Source organism: Hemiscyllium ocellatum, chromosome 3 (assembly GCF_020745735.1).
Source record: "Hemiscyllium ocellatum isolate sHemOce1 chromosome 3, sHemOce1.pat.X.cur, whole genome shotgun sequence".
Lineage (NCBI taxonomy): Eukaryota > Metazoa > Chordata > Chondrichthyes > Orectolobiformes > Hemiscylliidae > Hemiscyllium > Hemiscyllium ocellatum.
In genome coordinates, this window is record NC_083403.1 from 143,996,423 (window position 1) to 144,015,420 (window position 18,998).

The 18,998-nt window shown below is 41.5% G+C and overlaps 1 protein-coding gene across 6 annotated transcripts in view; it reads right to left on the bottom strand.

Moving 5' to 3' along the window:
* The window catches only part of dtnba (dystrobrevin, beta a), a 540,419-nt gene that overhangs the window by 344,003 nt on the left and 177,418 nt on the right, over positions 1 to 18,998 (bottom strand). For all 6 annotated transcript variants that reach the window (XM_060822037.1, XM_060822040.1, XM_060822034.1 and 3 more), the window contains exon 8: positions 17,469 to 17,635. In XM_060822037.1, the coding sequence (XP_060678020.1) occupies positions 17,469 to 17,635 (167 nt within the window). The remainder of the gene's footprint in view (positions 1 to 17,468; positions 17,636 to 18,998) is intronic.

Consider the following 18,998-nt stretch of genomic DNA (forward strand, 5'->3'; position numbering starts at 1 on the left):
GGCAGTAACGTGCTGTGGATAAAGGGGACCACTGAATGTACTATACTTAGGTTTCTAGAAGGCATTTTATAAGGTGCCCCTTTAAAGATTATTGCAGAAAACTAAAGCTCATGGTGAAGGTGCAGCATATTGGCATGGACAGAAGATTGGCTGACTAACAAAAATAGAGTGGCAATAAATAAACTGTTAACAATTTATATAAATAATTTAGATGAAAGGTCAGAAGGTTTGGTTGCCAAATTTGCTGATGACACAAAGTACCAAGGAAGTCAGTGTGAAAAGGACACTAGGATTCTATGGAAGCATACATGCAGATTAATTGAGTGGGCAACGTTATGGCAAATGAAGTATAAGTGGGAAAACATGAAATTACCCATTTTGGCAAGGGAATTTTTAAAAATCTAAATGATGAGAGATTGCAGAGCTCAGAGATGCAGAATCCTATTGCATGAATCACAAAGGCTTAGTATGCAGATGCAGCAAGTAATGGGGAAAGCGAGTAGAGTGTTATCATTACCACAAAGGGAATTGAATACAATAGGGTTGTGATGTTTCCATTCCAAAGGACACTAATAAGACTGTCTTTGGAGTACTACGCACAGTATTGGACATCTTACTAAAGAAAGAGGCACTGGGGGCAGTTCAGAGAAGGTTTACCAAACTTACACCTGGAATGGGTGAATTGTCCTTTGAAGGAAGTTGGATAGGTGAGGTTTGAATCTGATGGAGTTTAAAAGTAGCGTTTTGACTGAAACATACATGATTCTGAGGAGCCTTGATGAAGGAGATGAGGAGAGAATATTTCCTTTCCTGAGGAAATTCAGGACCAGGGATTGCTCCCAATTAAAATAAGGTTTGGTTCTTCCTTTTCTCTCAGAAAGTAGAGATCCTTGGAATTTATGAAGGTGGCAGAGGCAGAAAGATTCTTTGTTAAGGAAGGGAGTGAAATGTGGATTTATGATTATTTAGCCACGATTTTATTGAATAGTGAAGCAGCATTGAGAAGCTAAATGGCCTACTTTGTCCAATTCATATGCTAGAACTTCCTTTTGCTTGACACCAGCTTGTCAAAAGGATGCTGTTTGCATTGGTGTGTCATTATCTTTCACAGTGCAAGACACCAGCAGCATACTCTCTTCAAGATCGTCAGGGAGTGGAGGTTAGTGTGTGCCCATCTCTATAGAGAAGGTGCTGGGGAAGCTGAAAGGTCTGAAGATGGATAAATCACCCAGAATGACTGGACTACAATCCAGAGTTCTGAAGGAGATTGGCTGAAGAGGTTGTAGAAGCTTTGGTGGTGATCTTTTGGGAATCACTGGAGTTAGGGAAGGTCACAGAGGACTAGAAAATGGTTAATGTAACACATTGGGAGGGAAGCAGAAGACAGGAAACTACAGGCCAGTTAGCCTGACCTTGGTCATTTTTAAGATTTTAGGGTCCATGATTAAGGTTGAAATTGCAGGGCACATGGAAGTGCATGGTAAAATAGGGCTGAGTCAGCACAGCCTTACCAAAGAGAGGTTATGCCTGACCAATCAGTTAGCATTCCATGAGAAGGTAACGAGCCAGTTAAAGGAAATCCAGTGGATGTGATCTGTTTGAATTTCCAAAAGGCCTTTGACAAGGTGTCGCACAGGAGCTTGTTAAATAAGAGCCAATGGTGTTAGAGTGAGGTACTGACATGCAAAGAGGTTTGGCCGTCTGGTCGAAGGCACAGAGTAGGGATGAAGGACAGCAGCTGGTGAGTAGTGAAGTTCCACGGGGCTCTGCATTGGGATCAGAACCAATCACATTATACATTAATGATCAGAAGGAACTGAGAGCATTGTTGTTCAGTTTGCAAATGACACAAAGATAGATGGAGGGACAGGTGGTGGTGAGGAACTGGGGAGGCTGCAGAAGGATTTGGACAGACTTGGAGAGTGAGCAAACAAGTGGAAGATGGAATACAATGTGGGAACATGCACTTTGATAGGAAGAATAGAAGCATAGACTATGTTTGATGTAAGGAAAGGCTTTGGAAATCTGAATTGTAAAAGGAATTAGGAGATATGCTTCAGGATTTTCTTAAGGTTAACATGCAAGTTCAGTTGGTGGTTAAGCAGGCAAATTCAGTGTTAGCATTCATTTCAAGAAGGCTAGAATGTAAGAGCAGAGAGATATTGCTGAGGCTGTATAAAGCACTGGTCAAAATAGTTGGAACATTAGGATGAGCATTTGGGTCCCGTATTGAAGGAAGGATGTGCTGGCCTTGGAGATGTCCAGAGGTGGTCTACATGAATGTCCTGGGGATGAAAGACTTGAGCTGAGTAGCGGTCAAGGACTCTGGGTCTGTATATGATGGAATTTAGAAGCATGAGGGGATCTGATTGACACTTTAAGAAATCTGAGATGCCTGGACAGAGTGGGTGTGGAGAAGATGTTTCCACTATTAGGAAAGACTCGGATCTGAAGGCATGGCCTCAGAGTGAAGGGACAACTCTTTAGAACTGAGATGAGGAGGAATTTCTTCAGCCAGAGGGTGGTTAATCTGTGGAACTCATTGTCACAGAGGGCTGTGGAAGACACGTCATTGAGTGTATTTAAGACTAAGATAGAAACATTAAGTTTCAAGAATATAAGTTTCAAGGATTATGGGGAGAAGGCAAGATAATGGCATTCAGAAATGTTCCAGCTAAGATTAAATGGCAGAGTAGACTCAAGGGCTGAACTGCCAAATTCTGCTTCTGTATTATGGTATATATTATATACCATAATATATATTATGGTATCCCTCTAGCTCCTGCCTGTTTTATGTATATCTAAATGCATCTTAAGTATTGCTATGGTATCTGCTTCTTCCATCTCCCCCACATCATGGTCCAGGTACTTACCAACCTTCTGTGAAAAAATCATGCTTCGTGCATCTCCTTTAAACTTTGCCCCCCTCCCCTTAAACATGTGCCTCCTAATATTCGACATTTCCACTGTGGGAAAGAGACCCTAACTGTCCTCCTGCTCATAATTATACCAGATCATTTAGCAGCTTCCAATGTTTTGGCAAAACAGTCCAAGTTTATCCAATCTCTCCTTATAGCTCAGTGGTTAGCACTGCTGCCTCACAGCACCAGAGACCCAGGTTCAATTCCAGCCTTGGGTGACTGTTTGTGTGGAGTTTGCACATTCCCCCTGTGCCTGCGTGGGTTTCCTCCCACAGTCCAAAGATGTGTAGGTTAGGTGAATTGGCCATGCTAAATTACCCATAGTCTTAGGTGCATTAGTCAGAAGGGAATGGGTCTGGGTGGGTTACTCTTCGGAGGGTCGGTGTGGATTTGTTGGGCCGAAGAACCCGTTTCCACATTGTAGGGAACCGAATCTAATCCAATTCAGGCAACAACCTGGTGAACCTCTTCTATACCCTTTCCAAAGACTCACCATCTTTTCTATAATGTGGTGACCAGAAATCCACCTACCACATTCCCTTTGCCCCACACAGCTGTCGATATTGTTCTGTGTCCAGGCATGGACTGTGCGGATTCCAGGCCTGGACTGTGTGGATTCCGGGCCTGGACCATGTCAATTCCGGGCCTAGATTGGGGTTGCTTCAGGGAGAGCTCCTGTCCTGGATGTTCTCAGAGACAGTCTCCAAAGGTAGTAGTGCATTTTATTTTGTCCAATCAGAAATCAGGTTTATGACATAGATCAGAAGATCTGGGCCAACATTGGCAATTATTCAAATGCTATTCATGAGGACAGAACTCAGACTGCCAAGGCATTCGAAGCATCATCTCAAATGACTAAGATCATTGAACAGCTAATGGACTACTGGGCTTTGTGTCAAGTGGTATAGATTATAGAAGGTCATGACGCAATGGTGAATACCTACGACAAGAGTAAGACTGCAGCTGGAGCATTGGGTGTAATTTCAGCTCCAAACTATAAGAAGCTGAAACAATAGAGACAGTACTGAGCAAATTTATGAAGGGATTGTCTGATTTGAGAAAATATAAATTGTAAGGCCAGACTTGAAAGACTGGGACTGTTTTCAATTGAACAAAGAAGGATGATCAAGATGGCCACACTTAAAAGTTTAACTGAGATGAGGCAAGATAAATAAAAGCAAATTAGTTTTAGTGGTTAAGAGGTCTAGAATAAGGGAACTTGGACATAAAAGTAGTGCAATAAATTTAGGACAGAAAGGAGAACATTTATTTCCCAGAAGAGGGTTGAGTGACTGCAAAACTCATGATGAGAAATAGTGATTAATGCAGGCACCCAGGATGTTCAACAGAGAGCAGAAGTAGAGAAATGGGAACTCAGTGGGAACATGAGATTGGAACTATTAATCATGCAGTGAGTAAATATTAATATAGACTGACCACAATAAACCACTGTTTTCAGGTAGTAATTGGATATAATTGCCAGTAAAGTGTGGAGCAGATTTAACCCGTATGTTAGAAGAAATTTTGCTGTTTTAAGACATTTGTTTGTTTTAAGAGATAAAATAAGTTGGTGATTCAAGTATCAGTAGATTTGAAAATCTTAGCTTCATTTTTCATTCATCATTTTCCATCGTTTCTTATCACATTTTCCCCAAGTATTTATTCAGTACCATCTAGTGGTGAAAACTAGAAAGAATCTTGAGCCACAAAACACTTGTACTTAAAGCTCCTACTGCAATCCGTGAGTAGTTAAAATTTAATATTTAATTGGAATTGTGCATTCAGTCATATTTTGTAGAATATGGCTTGCAGGTGCTGCTGCTAAAGCTTAACATCTCATTTTATATCCAGTGTCCCCAGGGATAAAGCATTAAAATCATGCAGTCAGTGGAATTATTAGCAAGATTACTAAATTAAATATCCTTCAACTGTAGAAAGTCTCCTCAATTTGAGTCTGAGGTTAGGGTTAGAGTTACACTTTCCATTCTTCATTCCCATGAATAGGTTCAATAATGTAACACACCAATGAACAACTGTGCACTCAGTTCAGCTTTTAGAAAATTATACACACTTTGTCACAGTGCATTCATACACATCTGGAACCTATTGCTTGCAATGTGCATAAAACCAACATGTGATCTTAAAAATTGCTCTGAAAAGAAAGTATCACATTGAAATGGATTTGTCCCCTTACCCTTTGCCACTGAAATTGTCTGAACTAAATTAATCAATTTTTTTCGCTTTTTTCAAGGCAATATACAGCATTTGAAAAATAACACAAGTGAAAAATACAACATCCAGGGAAATTAAAATCTGTAATTCATTAAAGAAAGTGAATAGAAAGTTTTTAGAGGAATATAAACCAAACACTGGCAAATGGGACTCAGTCAGATTGAGATATCTGGTCAGCACTGCCGAGTTGGATGACAGGGTCTGTTTCCATGCTCTATGACTCTTTGACTTCATGAATCATCAGTATCTTACTGAGAAACACTGAGCCAACACTTCAAAAGAATCACTGTGTTATTTGCCTAAAAACTCATACCAACTGGACAAAATAAATTAAACTATACTTAATAACAACAACAGAAGAAATGAAAAACATTCACTGTATCCCTCTGACTGAAGATTCAGTGAAGTAAGGAGATAGCTAAATGATGATAGAGAGGGTTACGTTATTAAGTCATCAAAACAAAATTAGTAGCGACCAAGGATCCAATTCACAAGAGAGAGCAAAAGGTTAAAGCCACCATCTAACACTTTAATTAAATTCTAAAATATCACATCAACAGGGGAAATAAAGCCAGCAGTCTATTCATGCAGCTCTCTGCTCACATTGCACACGTATCAGCATACTCCTATCTCACCAGCGTAATGGATTAGTCGTGATATAATACAGTTTTACAGTGGTGTAATTACCCATCACTCACCTTCTGGAGAAGTCATCTCAATAGGATTCAGTGAGAGGTTAGCTAGATATGGAAGCATTGTGAGAAGACGCCACAGTCTCGGACTATTGGTACACATTGTGGTGTGTGGGAATATGCGAAGGCTTGGATGGTGAGGAAAAGTGTCTTTGAATTTGGAGAATTCAAGATGCTGATTTATTAAAATAATGGGGGAACCCAAGAACAAAAAAAAACAGTTAGTAGGGTGAAACATAACCGAGGCAGGAATTTTCCCTGAATTTTCATCCCTGACTATTAACACAGACATTCGATAACAGAGGTCATTTGGTATGACAGAGTGTCGCTGGAAAAAAACTATATTTTGTCAAAGCTTTTCATCTTGAACTTATCAGGACATTCGCAAAAGTGCCAACAAGAAAACAATACTTAGACTGTATGAGCAGAGAGAACAGATTACATGTCAGATGAACGCTGATTGGCAGAAATGTTACCAAGAAGAGGTGACCAGTTAGATGACGTCTGACAGTTAACCACCAAACATTGTTTAAATTTATAACCAAGCAGCTTGACACACATTAGTCTCGACACTTCCCTAAAAAGTGAACCACAGAGTGGCTGCCACCTACTTTGCTGTGTCATAATGGGTGCAGTTTATCTGCAAAAGATAGGTTACTGTGTATTAACATTTGTTGCTTTAGTATGGACAAGTGTACTGATGCTTTAAACTGAAAAACATAGCACAAAGCAAACACCAGCTGGTTTTTGTGAGTTGAGGAGACTGTGCACCACTGTAAACAGTGAGATTGTTGAGAGCAGTGTGCCCATTCAAATTTCATGAACATGATCCAGCATTTGTATACAAAGGCGATATCCAAAGTGTTTTTGACAATACTACATGTTCATCTGAATAGTTTTAAAATAAAGTATCATGTACAATGCGCTCCAAGTGCAAAAAGGGAAATTTTTGGACAAAATAACATGAGAATGTATACTTTGCAAAGAGGAGAAGCTGGTATCTTCATGTGAGGGTTGAGATCATACTTTCAGGGGATGATTTAATTGTGAAGTTCCCAGAAGCTGAGTGAAGAATATGTATTAATAACATAATGGTAAAATTATAATTCACTAGAAAGTCCAACATGCATGCACAACCTTACAACGAATAATTCAGAAACATGATTTATATACTTATGGGACAAAAGCATATTGGTAGCAATTAAAAACTCTGAATTTCCTTGTTTGATTATACCATCCGATTTTAAACCTCAAAATTTCCTACACGCGCTGTACTAAAATATCCAGGGAACTACAGACCGATGAGCCTGACATCGGTGGTGGGCAAGTTGTTGGAGGGAATCCTGAGGGACAGGCTGTACACTTATTTGGAAAGACAAAGACTGGTTAGGGATAGTCAAATGGCTTTGTGCATGGGAAGTCATGTCTCACAAACTTGATTGAGTTTTTTGAAGAAGTAACAAACAGGATTGATGAGGGCAGAGCAGTAGATGTGTTCGATAAGGTTCCCCATGGGAGCTTCATTAGCAAGGTTAGATCTCAAAGATACAGGGAGGACTAGTTAGTTGGATACAGAACTGACTCAAAGATACAAGACAGAGGGTGGTGATGGTGGAGGGTTGTTTTTCAGACTGGAGACCTGTGACCAGTGGAGTGCCACAAGGATCAGTGCTTTACATAAATAATTTGGATGCGAGCATTATAGGTATAGTAAGTTTGCAGATGACACTAAAATTGGAGGTGTTGTGGACAGCAAAGGTGGTTACCTCAGATTACAACAGGATCTTGATCAGATGGGCCAATGGGCTGAGAAGTGGCAGATGGAGTTTTATTTAGATAAATGTGAGGTGCTGCATTTTTGGAAAGCAAATCTTAGCAGGACTTATACACTTAATGGTAAGGTCCTAGGGAGTGTTGCTGAACAAAGAGACCTTGGAGTGCAGGTTCATAGCTCCTTGAAAGTGGAGTCGCAGGTAGATAGGACAGTGAAGACGGCGTTTGGTATGCTTTCCTTTATTGGTCAGAGTATTGAGTACAGGAGTTGGGGAGGTCATGTTGCAGCTGTACAGAACATTGGTTAGGCCATTGTTAGAATATTGCATATAATTCTTGTCTCCTTCCTATCGGAAAGATGTTGTGAAATTTGAAAGGGTTCAAAAAGACTTACAAGGATGTTGTCAGGGTTGGAAGATTTGAACTATGGGGAGAGGTTGAACAGGCTGGGGCCATTTTCTCTGCAGTGTCAGAGGCTGAAGGGTGACCTTATAAAAGTTTATAAAATCATGAGGGGCATGGATAGGATAAATAGGCAAAGTCTTTTCCCCCATGGTGGGGGAGTCCAAGGGATTAGGTTTAGGGTGAGATTGGAAAGGTATAAAAGGGCAATGTTTTCACACAGAGGGTGGTACGTGCATGGAATGAGCTGCCAGAGGAAGTGGTGGAGGCTGGTACAATTACAACATTTAAAAGGCATTTGGATGGCTAAATGAATAGGAAGGGTTTGGAGGGATATGGGCCGGGTGCTGGCAGGTGGGACTAGATTAGGTTGGGATATCTGGTCGGCATGGACAAGTTGGACCGAAGGTTCTGTTTCCATGCAGTACATCTCTATGACTCTATGACTCCATAAAAACGGTCTATAAAGTGAGGTATTGTTTGGCATGTTGATTACCAGTCTTGTCTACAATATAATAGTAATTCGTTGTTTTGTTACATTTCACATGAATGACACAATCCCCTCTGTGATTTCAGAAAGTGGAATTAAAAGCAGTTCAGAGATCAGAGAGTTAGTCTGTAAACCAGAGAACCAACTTCGGATCCTAACATTATGCCTATTTTCTTTCTCCACAACCTTTAACCTTTGGTCTAGAGAAAATAAATGGGCAACTCACAATAACTAATAATAATACTAACTCAAATCTGAATCAAAATGAAAAATACTTGGACATGCCAAAGACTGTGATTCACCACTTTCACACATGCACAATACCATACAAAATCATTTTGTTTTGAAAGCTATTTCTGATGGATCCTTTTTTCTGGATTTTTGGGGGTACTTGGTGTTCAAAGGCTATTTTACATTCTTACTAACTCCTTTTGTAGATGATATAGTAACCCGATAACAATGCCTTCTAAATTTATGTTGACATATCGGGTATGTGTCTCAGGTTAAAGCAGAACAACATCCCCAATAAATATCAAGCTAATTAAACTTATAGCGAAAACACACAAGGAAAGCATGAATTCCCTAGAAACCACAGTGTGTTTAAAGTGGAATCAGACATAAGTTAACAGCAAAAGATTTACTTCCAAGCTAACTGACACCTTCATAAACAAAAAGCCACAGGAATATGCAAATTAAGAAAATGCAGTAGGTTATTCTGCCCCTCATACCTGTAGTAGGATATGATAAAGATCATGGTTAATCTGTAACCGCAACTTCAAGCTTGTATTCCCACCTAATCCCAATAACCTTTCACTACCTTAACACCACCATACCCACCGCAGCCTGAAACATGTTCAAGGATTCTGCATTCATTACCTTTCGGGAACAAGGTTAAAAATCACCAACAGCAGGTTTATTTGGAAGTACTAGCTTTCATAACACTGCTCTTCCATCAGGTAACTCGTGGGGCAGGATCACAGGACACAGAATTTAGAGCAAATGATCACAGTTTCATGCAATTAAAACAATATATTGAACAAGCCTATATTGTTGTTAAGTCTTTCATCTTTTAGATTGGGTTGCAGGTTTCAGTTTATTAATATGTAAGTCCCTGAACCTCATTTAAGTCACATTCTTGAGATAACTTAAGGTTTTATTAAAAAAAAGTGATACCTCAGTTCAGACAATGTATTAACGGTCTGAGGTTAGATTCTGTCCGTATGCCAACCTTAAATCAGACTGGTTCTATTTCCAAAGTAGGAATTGATAAAATGTGATATGGATGCACTGCCTGCAGGATGTGTACTTTTTGAGCAAAAATAGAATGTATCTGCAAATACAACTCTGCAAATGCAAATTCACCCCATAGACGTGTGTTTGTGCGTGTGTGTGTGTGTGTGTGTGTGTGTATATGTGTGTGTGTGTGTGTGTGTGTGTGTGTGTGTGCGCGCGTGTGTGCGCGTGTGTGAGAGAGAGAGAGAGACAGACAGACAGACAGAGACAGAGAGATGGAGTATAAATCCATGTTATTTGCAGTGAGAGCGTTGACAGAGAGGATCAGAGGACTGCCGGAAAGGTAACTAAATTGTATAAAAAGCTTATCTTGTGAATAGGTGGAATGCACGCTGAGCAGGAGCAGACATGGGGCTGCTGGGTAAATGAGGTAATATATTTGGGCGGTTGCTTTACCCGAAACACTAGTTAGGTTGTGTCTCCCATCCATCCTCCTCCTCTAACCAAAACAAAATGATCTGAGCCCTGATTTGGTAAGGTTAGTCATTTTTTTTTAAAACTGTCTTTGGGAATTAGAACAGTGGGGATGGAGGTTAGGGCAGTTGAATGCTCCTCCTGCAGAATGTGGGAGGTAAGGGTCAGCACTAGTGTCCATGCTGACTTTACCTGTGGGAAGTGCACCCAACTCTGGCTCCTCGGAAACTGCTTTAGGGAACTGGAACTGGAGCTGAAGCTGGACCTGGATGAATCTCATTCGGGAGGTGGAGGGGGTTATTGGGAGGAGTTACAGCAAGGTAGTCACACATCAGGTACAGGAAAAAGGTAGATGGGTTACAGACAGGGGACGGAAAGGGAATCGGCAGACAGTGCAGGGATCTCATGTGGCCATTCCCCTCAATAACTAGTATACCATCTTGGATACTGTTGGGGAGGAATGACTTATCAGGAGTAAGCCATGGGGTACAGGTCTCTGCACAGTCTCGGTCCCTGTTACTCAGACGGGAAAGGGGAAGAGGAGTAGAGCATTAGTCACTGGGGACTCCATCGTTAGGGGGACAGATAAGAGGTTCTGTGGGACAGAGAGAGACTCACGGTTGGTGTATTGCCTCCCAGGTGCCAGGGTTCGTGATGTCTAGATGTTTTCGGGATAGAACATAGAACATAGAAAAAATACAGCGCAGTACAGGCCCTTTGGCCCTCGATGTTGCGCCGATCCAAGCCCACCTAACCTACACTAGCCCACTATCCTCCATATGCCTGTCCAATGTCCATTTAAATGCCCATAAAGAGGGAGAGTCCACCACTGTTACTGGCAGGGCATTCCATGAACTAACGACTCGCTGAGTAAAGAATCTACCCCTAACATCTGCCCTATACCTACCACCCCTTAATTTAAAGCAATGCCCCCTCGTAATATCTGACTCCATATGTGGAAAAAGGTTCTCATGGTCAACCATTTCTAAACATCTAATCATCTTGTACATCTCTATCAAGACACCCCTAAACCTTCTTTTCTCCAATGAGAACAGCCCCAAGTGCCTCAGCCTTTCCTCATACGATCTTCCTACCATACCAGGCAACATCCTGGTAAACCTCCTCTGCACTCGTTCCAGTGCCTCCACATCCTTCCTATAGTATGGCAACCGAAACTGCACACAACACTCCAGATGCGGCCGCACCAGAGTCTTATACAACTGCAACATGACCTCAGGACTCCGGAACTCAATTCCTCTACCAATAAAAGCCAGTACGCCATATGCCTTTGAGGTGGAGGGGGAACAGCCCCAAATCATGGCCTACATAGTACCAATGACATAGGTAGGAAAAGGGGTAGGGAGTAAGGCAGAAATTCAGGGAGCTAGGGTGGAAGCTTAGAGCTAGAACAAACAGAGTGTTATCTCTGGTTTGTTACCCACGCCACGTGCTAGCAAGGTGAGGAATAGGGAGAGAGAGCAGTTGAAAACGTGGCTACAGGGATGGTGCAGGAGGGAGGGTCTCAGATACCTGGATAATTCGGGCTTATTCTGCGGTAGGTGGGACCTCTACAAACAGGTTTGCTAATGCTCTTTGGGAGGATTTAAACTAATTCAGGAGCGAGATGGGAACCAGAATTGTAGCTCCAGTGTCCAGGAGGTTGAGAGTAGTGAGGTCATAAATAAGGTTTCAAGGTTGCAAGAGTGTAGGAAGGTGGTTTGAAGTGTGTCTTCTTCAACACCAAGAGCATTCAGAATAAGGTGGGTGAACTTGTAGCATGGGTTGGTACCTGGGACTTCGATGTTGTGGCCATTTCAGAGACATGTATAGAGCAGGGGCAGGAATGGCTGTTGCAGGTTCCGGGATTTAGAGGTTTCAGTAAGAACAGGGAAGGTGGTAAAAGGGGAGGTGTGGCATTGTTAGTCAAGGATAGTATTACGGTGGCAGAAAGGACATTTTATGAGGACTAATCTATGAGGTAGTATGGGCTGAGGTTAGAAACAGGAAAGGAGAGGTGACCTTGTTGGGAGTTTTCTGTCGGCCTTTGAAAAGTTCCAGAGATGTAGAGGAAAGGATTGCAAAGGTGATTCTGGATAGGAGTGAAAGTAACAGGGTGGTTGTTATGGTCTTTAACTTTCCTATTATGGACTGGAAACACTATAGTTTGAGTAGCTTAACTGTGTCTGTTTTTATCCAATGTGTGCAGGAGGGTTTCCTCACACATTACGTAGACAAGCCAACAAGAGGCGAGGCCACATTGGATTTGGTACTGGGGAATGAACTAGGTCCTAGATTTGGAGGTAGGTGAGCAGATGGGTGATAGTGACTACAATTCAGTTACACTTACTTTAGTGATGGAAAGGGACAGATATACCACAGGGCAAGAGTTATAACTGGGGAAAAGGCAATTATGATGTGATTAGGCAAGATTTAGGATGCACAGGATGGGGAAGGAAACTGCAGGGACTGGGCAAAATTGAAATGTGGAGTTTGGTCAAGAAACAACTACTGCATGTCCTTGACTAAGTATGTATCTGTCAGGCAGGGAGGGAGTGGGTGAGGGAGAGAACCATGGTTTACTAAAAATATTGAAGGAGAAGGCTTATGTTAGGATGAGGCGTGAAGGCTCAGTTAGGGCACTTGAGAGTTACAAGTTAGCCAGGAAAGACCTAAAGCGTGAGCTAAGAAGAGCCAGGAGGGGACAGAAGACGACTTTGGCATGTAGGATCAAGGAAAACCCTAAAGTTTTCTATATGTCAAGAATAAAAGAATGACGAGAATAAGGTTAGGGTATGAGCTGAAAATGTGTTGCTGGTTAAAGCACAGCAGGTCAGGCAGCATCCAAGGAACAGGAAATTCGACATTTCGAGCCAGAGCCCTTCATCAGGAATTTCTGTTCCTTGGATGCTGCCTAACCTGCTGTGCTTTAACCAGCAACACACTTTCAGTTCTGATCTCCAGCATCTGCAGACCTCACTTTTTACTCTAAGGTTAGGGTATGCCAAGGACAGTAGTGGGAAATTGTGCATGGAGATAGGAAAGGCACTAAATGAATATTTTTTGTCAGTATTCACACTGGAAAAAGACAATGTTGTTGAAGAGAATACTGAGATACAGGCTACTAGACTAGATGGGATTAAGGTCCATAAGGAGGAGGTGTTAGCAATTCTGGCAAGTGTGAAAATAGGTAAGTCTCCTGGGCCGGATGGGATTTATCCTAGGATTCTCTGGGAAGCCAGGGAGGAGATTGCCGAGCCTTTGGCTTTGATGTTTATGTTGTCGTTATCTATAGGAATAGTGCCAGAAGACTGGAGGATAGCAAATGTGGTTCCCCTGTTCAAGAAGGGGAGTAGGGGCAACCCTGGTAATTATAGACCAGTGAGCATAACTTCGGTTGTGGGTAAAGTGTTGGAAAGGATTATAAGAGATAGGATTTATGATAATCTAGAAAGGAATAAATTTATTAGGGATAGTCAACACGGTTTTGTGAAAGGTAGGCCGTGCCTCACAAATGTTATTGAGTTCTTTGAGAAGGTGACCAAACAGGTGGATGAAGGGAAAGCGGTTGATGTGGTGTATATGGATTTCAGTAAAATGTTGGATAAGGTTCCCCATGGTAGGCTATTGGGGGGCATGGAATTGAGTGAGATTTAGTGGTTTGGATCAGAAATTAGCCAGCTGAAAGAAGACAGAGGATGGTGGTGGAAGGGAAATGTTCATCCAGGAGTTCAGTTACTAGTGGGGTACCACAAGGATCTGTTTTGGGGCTACTGCTGTTTGTCATTTTTATAAATGACCTGGATATGGGCATAGAGGAATGGGTTAATAAATTTGCGGATAACATTAAAGTTGGAGGAGTTGTGGATAGTGTTGAATGATATTGCAGATTTTACAGAGAAACATAGATAAGCTGCACAGCTGGGCTGAGAGGTGGGAAATGGAGTTTAATGCCAAAACGTGTGAGGTCATTCACTTTGGAAGGAGCAACAGGAATACAGAGTACTGGGCTAATGGTAAGATTCTTGGTAGTGTGGACGTGCAGAGAGATCTCTGTGTCCATGTACATAGATCCCTGAAAGTTGCCACCCAGGTTGATAGGGTTGTTAAGCAGGCGTACAGTGTTAGCTTTTATTGGTACAGGGAATGGGTTTCGGAGCCATGAGGTCATACTGCAGCTGCACAAAACTCTGGTGCGGCCACACGGAGTATTTTGTACAGTTCTGGTCACAACATTATAGGAAGGATGTGGAAGCTTTGGAAAGGTTTCAGAGGAGATTTACTAGGATGTTGTCTGGTACAGAGGGCAGGTTTTATGAGGAAAGGCTGAGGGACTTTTGGTAGAGAGAGCAAGGTTAAGAGGTGACTTAATAGCAGCATGCAAGATGATCAGGGGATTAGATAGGGTGGACAGAGACAGCATTTTTCCTCAGATGGTGATAGCTAGCATGAAGGGACATAGCTTTAAACTGAGGGGAGATAAATATAGAACAGATGTCAGAGGTAGGTTCTTCACTCAGAGGGTAGTAGGGGCATAAAATGCACAGCCTGCAACAGTAGTAGACTTGCAAACTTAAGGGCATTTAAATGGTCACTGGATAAGTACATGGATGATAATGGAATTGTGGAAGTTGGTTTCACAGGTTGGCACAACGTTGAGGGCCGAAGGGCCTGTACTGCGCTGTAATGTTCGATGTTTTACATGTTCCATGTGTGAGGGTGAAAGTGTGGGGGCTGTATACGGGTTTGTCTGAGAGAGCGCGCATGTGTATGAGACAGGGTCTGTGTGAGTATTCTTTTCAGGAACAGACTGCTAAAGGCCCTCAACTCTCAGAGAAACAAACAATTGCCTCATCTCTGTTTTAAAAGGGTGGGCCATGATTTTAAGCAGTAACCTGTCACCATTCACATCGACCCTGTCAAAACCCCTCAGGATTTTATATGTCTTGATCAAGTCACCTTTTAGTCTTCTGCATGTCAGAGAATGCACACCTTGGTGAAAGTGAGGACTGCAGATGCTGGAGGTCAGAGTGAAGAGTGTGGTGCTGAAAAAAGCGCAGCAGGTCAGGCAGCATCCGAAGCAGAACACCTTACCAAAGCTCATGTGACAATCCCCCCATCCCTCGTATTAGTCTGGGTAAACTGTCTCTGAACAGCCTCCAGCACATGTATATCCTCCCTTAAATAAGGTGACCCTGATATTGCGCATGTTAACTAAAGCATAACCTCCCTATTCTTGTATTCAATCACCCACATCTGAATCTATCATCCGAAACATGCCACACACAGACATGTGAGACCACAGTCATGTGTTTCAATCATTTACACACAATGCTACATTGTTTTTAACTAATTCGCAGATCACAATCTCAGATTTAAATTTAAAAATCAGAGTTCATTACAGTACCATTCATTCCTTTTTTCTCCATGGAGCTACTGAACACATGCAGCCTTAAACTAGGGATGCAACATTTATTTCCAGATAATTCATTATCTCACGGTTTTGAGATTTCCTCGCTCCTAGTCAGCTGAGATTTCCTTTGTTAACAGATTTCAGATCTGTTCTGAAGTAGTATCACTGAACCTGAAACACTAACACAGATTTCTCTCCACAGATGCTGCCAGACCGGTTCAGATGTTCCAGCAATTTTTGTTGTTGTTTCAGATTTCCAGATTCCACAGTTCGTTCAGTTTTTTATTCATGGTTAAATCCTATTTTGGCCCTGAACTCTCACTTCAGGAAGGAAAGCTGTTTCCCAAAGTTGAACCAACCCTTCCAAATTAACAAGCTTGTGTCTCCAGCTCTGTCCAAATTTGAGATACTACTAAGCACTTCACCTTCGTTTGCACATTTGAGGATAAAACTCTTTTTTTTTAGAAAGTGAAATCTACTTTGTTTATATTTACAATGTATTCTATACGAGAATATTTTCATGAACTTCTACCTGCAAAAGCAGGTAATGATATATTATTATGTGTAGATCAAGCAAATTTGCACTGACCATTACAAAGGCCAATTGGTCCTTTGAGCCTGTCCATTCAACAAAATTGTGACCAATCTGTTGGTGTTTCACATTTCCATCGATTCCCAAGAATCTTTGATTCCATTAGCTAACAAATATCTAACTCCACCTTAAAAATATTCAATGAACCTGCCTCCACCACTTTTTATGAAAACGTTCCAAAGTTCTACACCACTTGAGGGAAAAACGCTCTCATTTTTGTCCTAAAAATGACAAAAAAAATCTTTTTTAAAAAAATAGCTTTAATACAAATAAGGTCTTACTTTTCATGAAAATTTTACCAAGAAAAGTAAAGCATGATAAAATCTTTAAAACTGTTTCATATTATGTTGCCTTTCATCTACCAAAATAAAAGCAGATCATTTTCAAATGCATAATTGACAACATGCTCCAACTGAGTCCCAACAATTTGGAAGTACATTTTGCTATAATATGTGTGCTATTATACTCTCAGCTCAATTTGCCTCTCCTGCTCATCCAAGCTCCAAACATGCCTTATCACTCATCTCTACTTCCAACTACAATCCCCTCTGGAAAAGCACAATCTATTTTTAGTCAGTATAGATTCATTAGTTAGAGATCATCTTTAACTCACCCATCAGGATAATATGTATAAAGTAAAGCAACCTAGCTTGTTTGGTCTTCAAGGAATCATTTGACAAACTGCACATTAATGGCTAATGGTTGGCGTTATGGGCCACAAAAGGCAGAAAACGGTTTTAAAATAGGAAACAAAGGAACACAACATATTTGAGATTTTTGCAGTTTTTCCCTAAGGTTTGGATTTGAGACTGTTGCTATTTTGAAGACAGTTCACATCAGCTGAACGAGACAGAGTGGAAGCAGTGGCAGGAATGTTAGAGTACTAAAAATTCTAACATTTGTAAATGAGAAGAAAACAGATGCAACTAAATTCAGCAGCATCTAAACTTCCGATATAAGCATTGAACAGATGGTACGTGTAATTAATCCGTGACTTCCCAGGAATTCGGAATGGAATGTAAAATGGTGAACATGTTCAAATGATCAATCATACCACATGACGATCAAAGAAATCATCCAGCTCTACAGCAAATTCATCAATAAAACTGTTGCCACAAGACTTAAGTACTGTTAAAGAAAGGAAATAACAGACCGAGTCATTAGGTGGACCCAAAGTACACATCTTTCCTGCAAAGATTAAATTGGAAATTTGGAGATTGATCGAAGTGTTTTAGATCCTTTCACTCACCCAGGAAGAGTGTTCCTTCATTTGGTGCTGGTTGCTATGGGAGCCACTTGCATAACCCCGCCAAAAGCAGGTCTGACAAAGTTGGTAGTTGTGACATTGCTGGCATCGGTAGCGGAAACCCATCATGCTTTCACTGCGACAGTATGAGCACTCGACTGGATGGAACACTACATTAACAAACAAATTACATCAAATGGAAATGTACTTCAGATTCCCTCAATCACTCTACAGTATTGTTCATACAGCAGAGATTCAGATCTATGGTCACTATTTGGACTTCAAACATTTTGATGGTATATTCTGGCACTTTGAGCACATGTTGCTTGGACTACAAATGCACAATCTTTTTGCTTAATTATATTCTGCACTGTATTCTAAACTATATAATTAAAAGCCAATGTGCACAGTCACATTTCTGAAGTTTAAATTGCACTGTAATAGTAGTCATGTTTTGGAACCAGATTAAGGTAGACATCTATTTCTAATTGCTTCAAATTCATCCATTGTACAGGGTACTTTTTTTTTAAATAGAACTTCCAATTCTCTGAATTAATGATAAACAGAAGAGATGAGTGCTGGCTGGGATATGAAAAGCATAACTAAGCATTCAGAAAACTATAAAATCATCCCATCTTTTCCTGCTGAGGATGATGCCAAGTCTCTTGTGTTTATGGAAAGATGGGAAAGGATATCCTAACAGCTTTAACAACTAACACATGTCACTAAACGTGATTGCACAACCCAGCTGCATCCAGTGATCAGTCAACTTGGATAGTGCATTCAATATCCATGACATGGACATGGGGGGCACAGTGGCACAGCGGTTAGCACTGCTGCCTCACAGCACCAGGGACCCAGGTTCAATTCCCGTCTCACGCAACTCTCTGTGTGGAGTTTGCACATTCGCCCCGTTTCCTCCCACAGTCCAAAAATGTGCAGGTTAGGTGAATTGGCCATGCTAAATTGTCCATATTATGAGGTGAAGGGGTAAATATAGGGGAATGGGTCTGGGTGGGTTGCACTCCGGAGGGTCGGTGTGCATTTGTTGGGCCGAAAGGCCTGTTTTCACACTAAGTAATCTAATCTAAAAAAAATAGCAACTACACTAGGTCACTCAGCCTTTGGAAGCAGTCCTCTCCTTCAATAGGTGATATTTCTGCACCTATTTATTAATAATGGTGGGTGGGTTTAATCCGTTTGTCACAAGGACAGCAGGGGTGGCTCAATGGTTAGCACAGCTGCCTCTGAGTGCCAGGGCCCGATTCCACCTTTGGGTGACTATGTGGAGACAGCAGTCCCTGTGTCTGTGTCTGTCTGGGTTCTCTCCAGGTGCTCTGGTTTCCACCCACAGTCTAAAGGTATGCAGCGTAGGTGGTTTGTAGATGGTGTTCAGGGATGTGTAGGCTAGGGTGGTTAGCCATGGGAAATGAGGGGTTACAGCAATAGGATAGTGGGGTGGGTCTGGGTGGAATGCTGTTCAGAGCATTGGTGTGGATTCAATGGGTTGAATGACCTGCTTCCATACTGTAG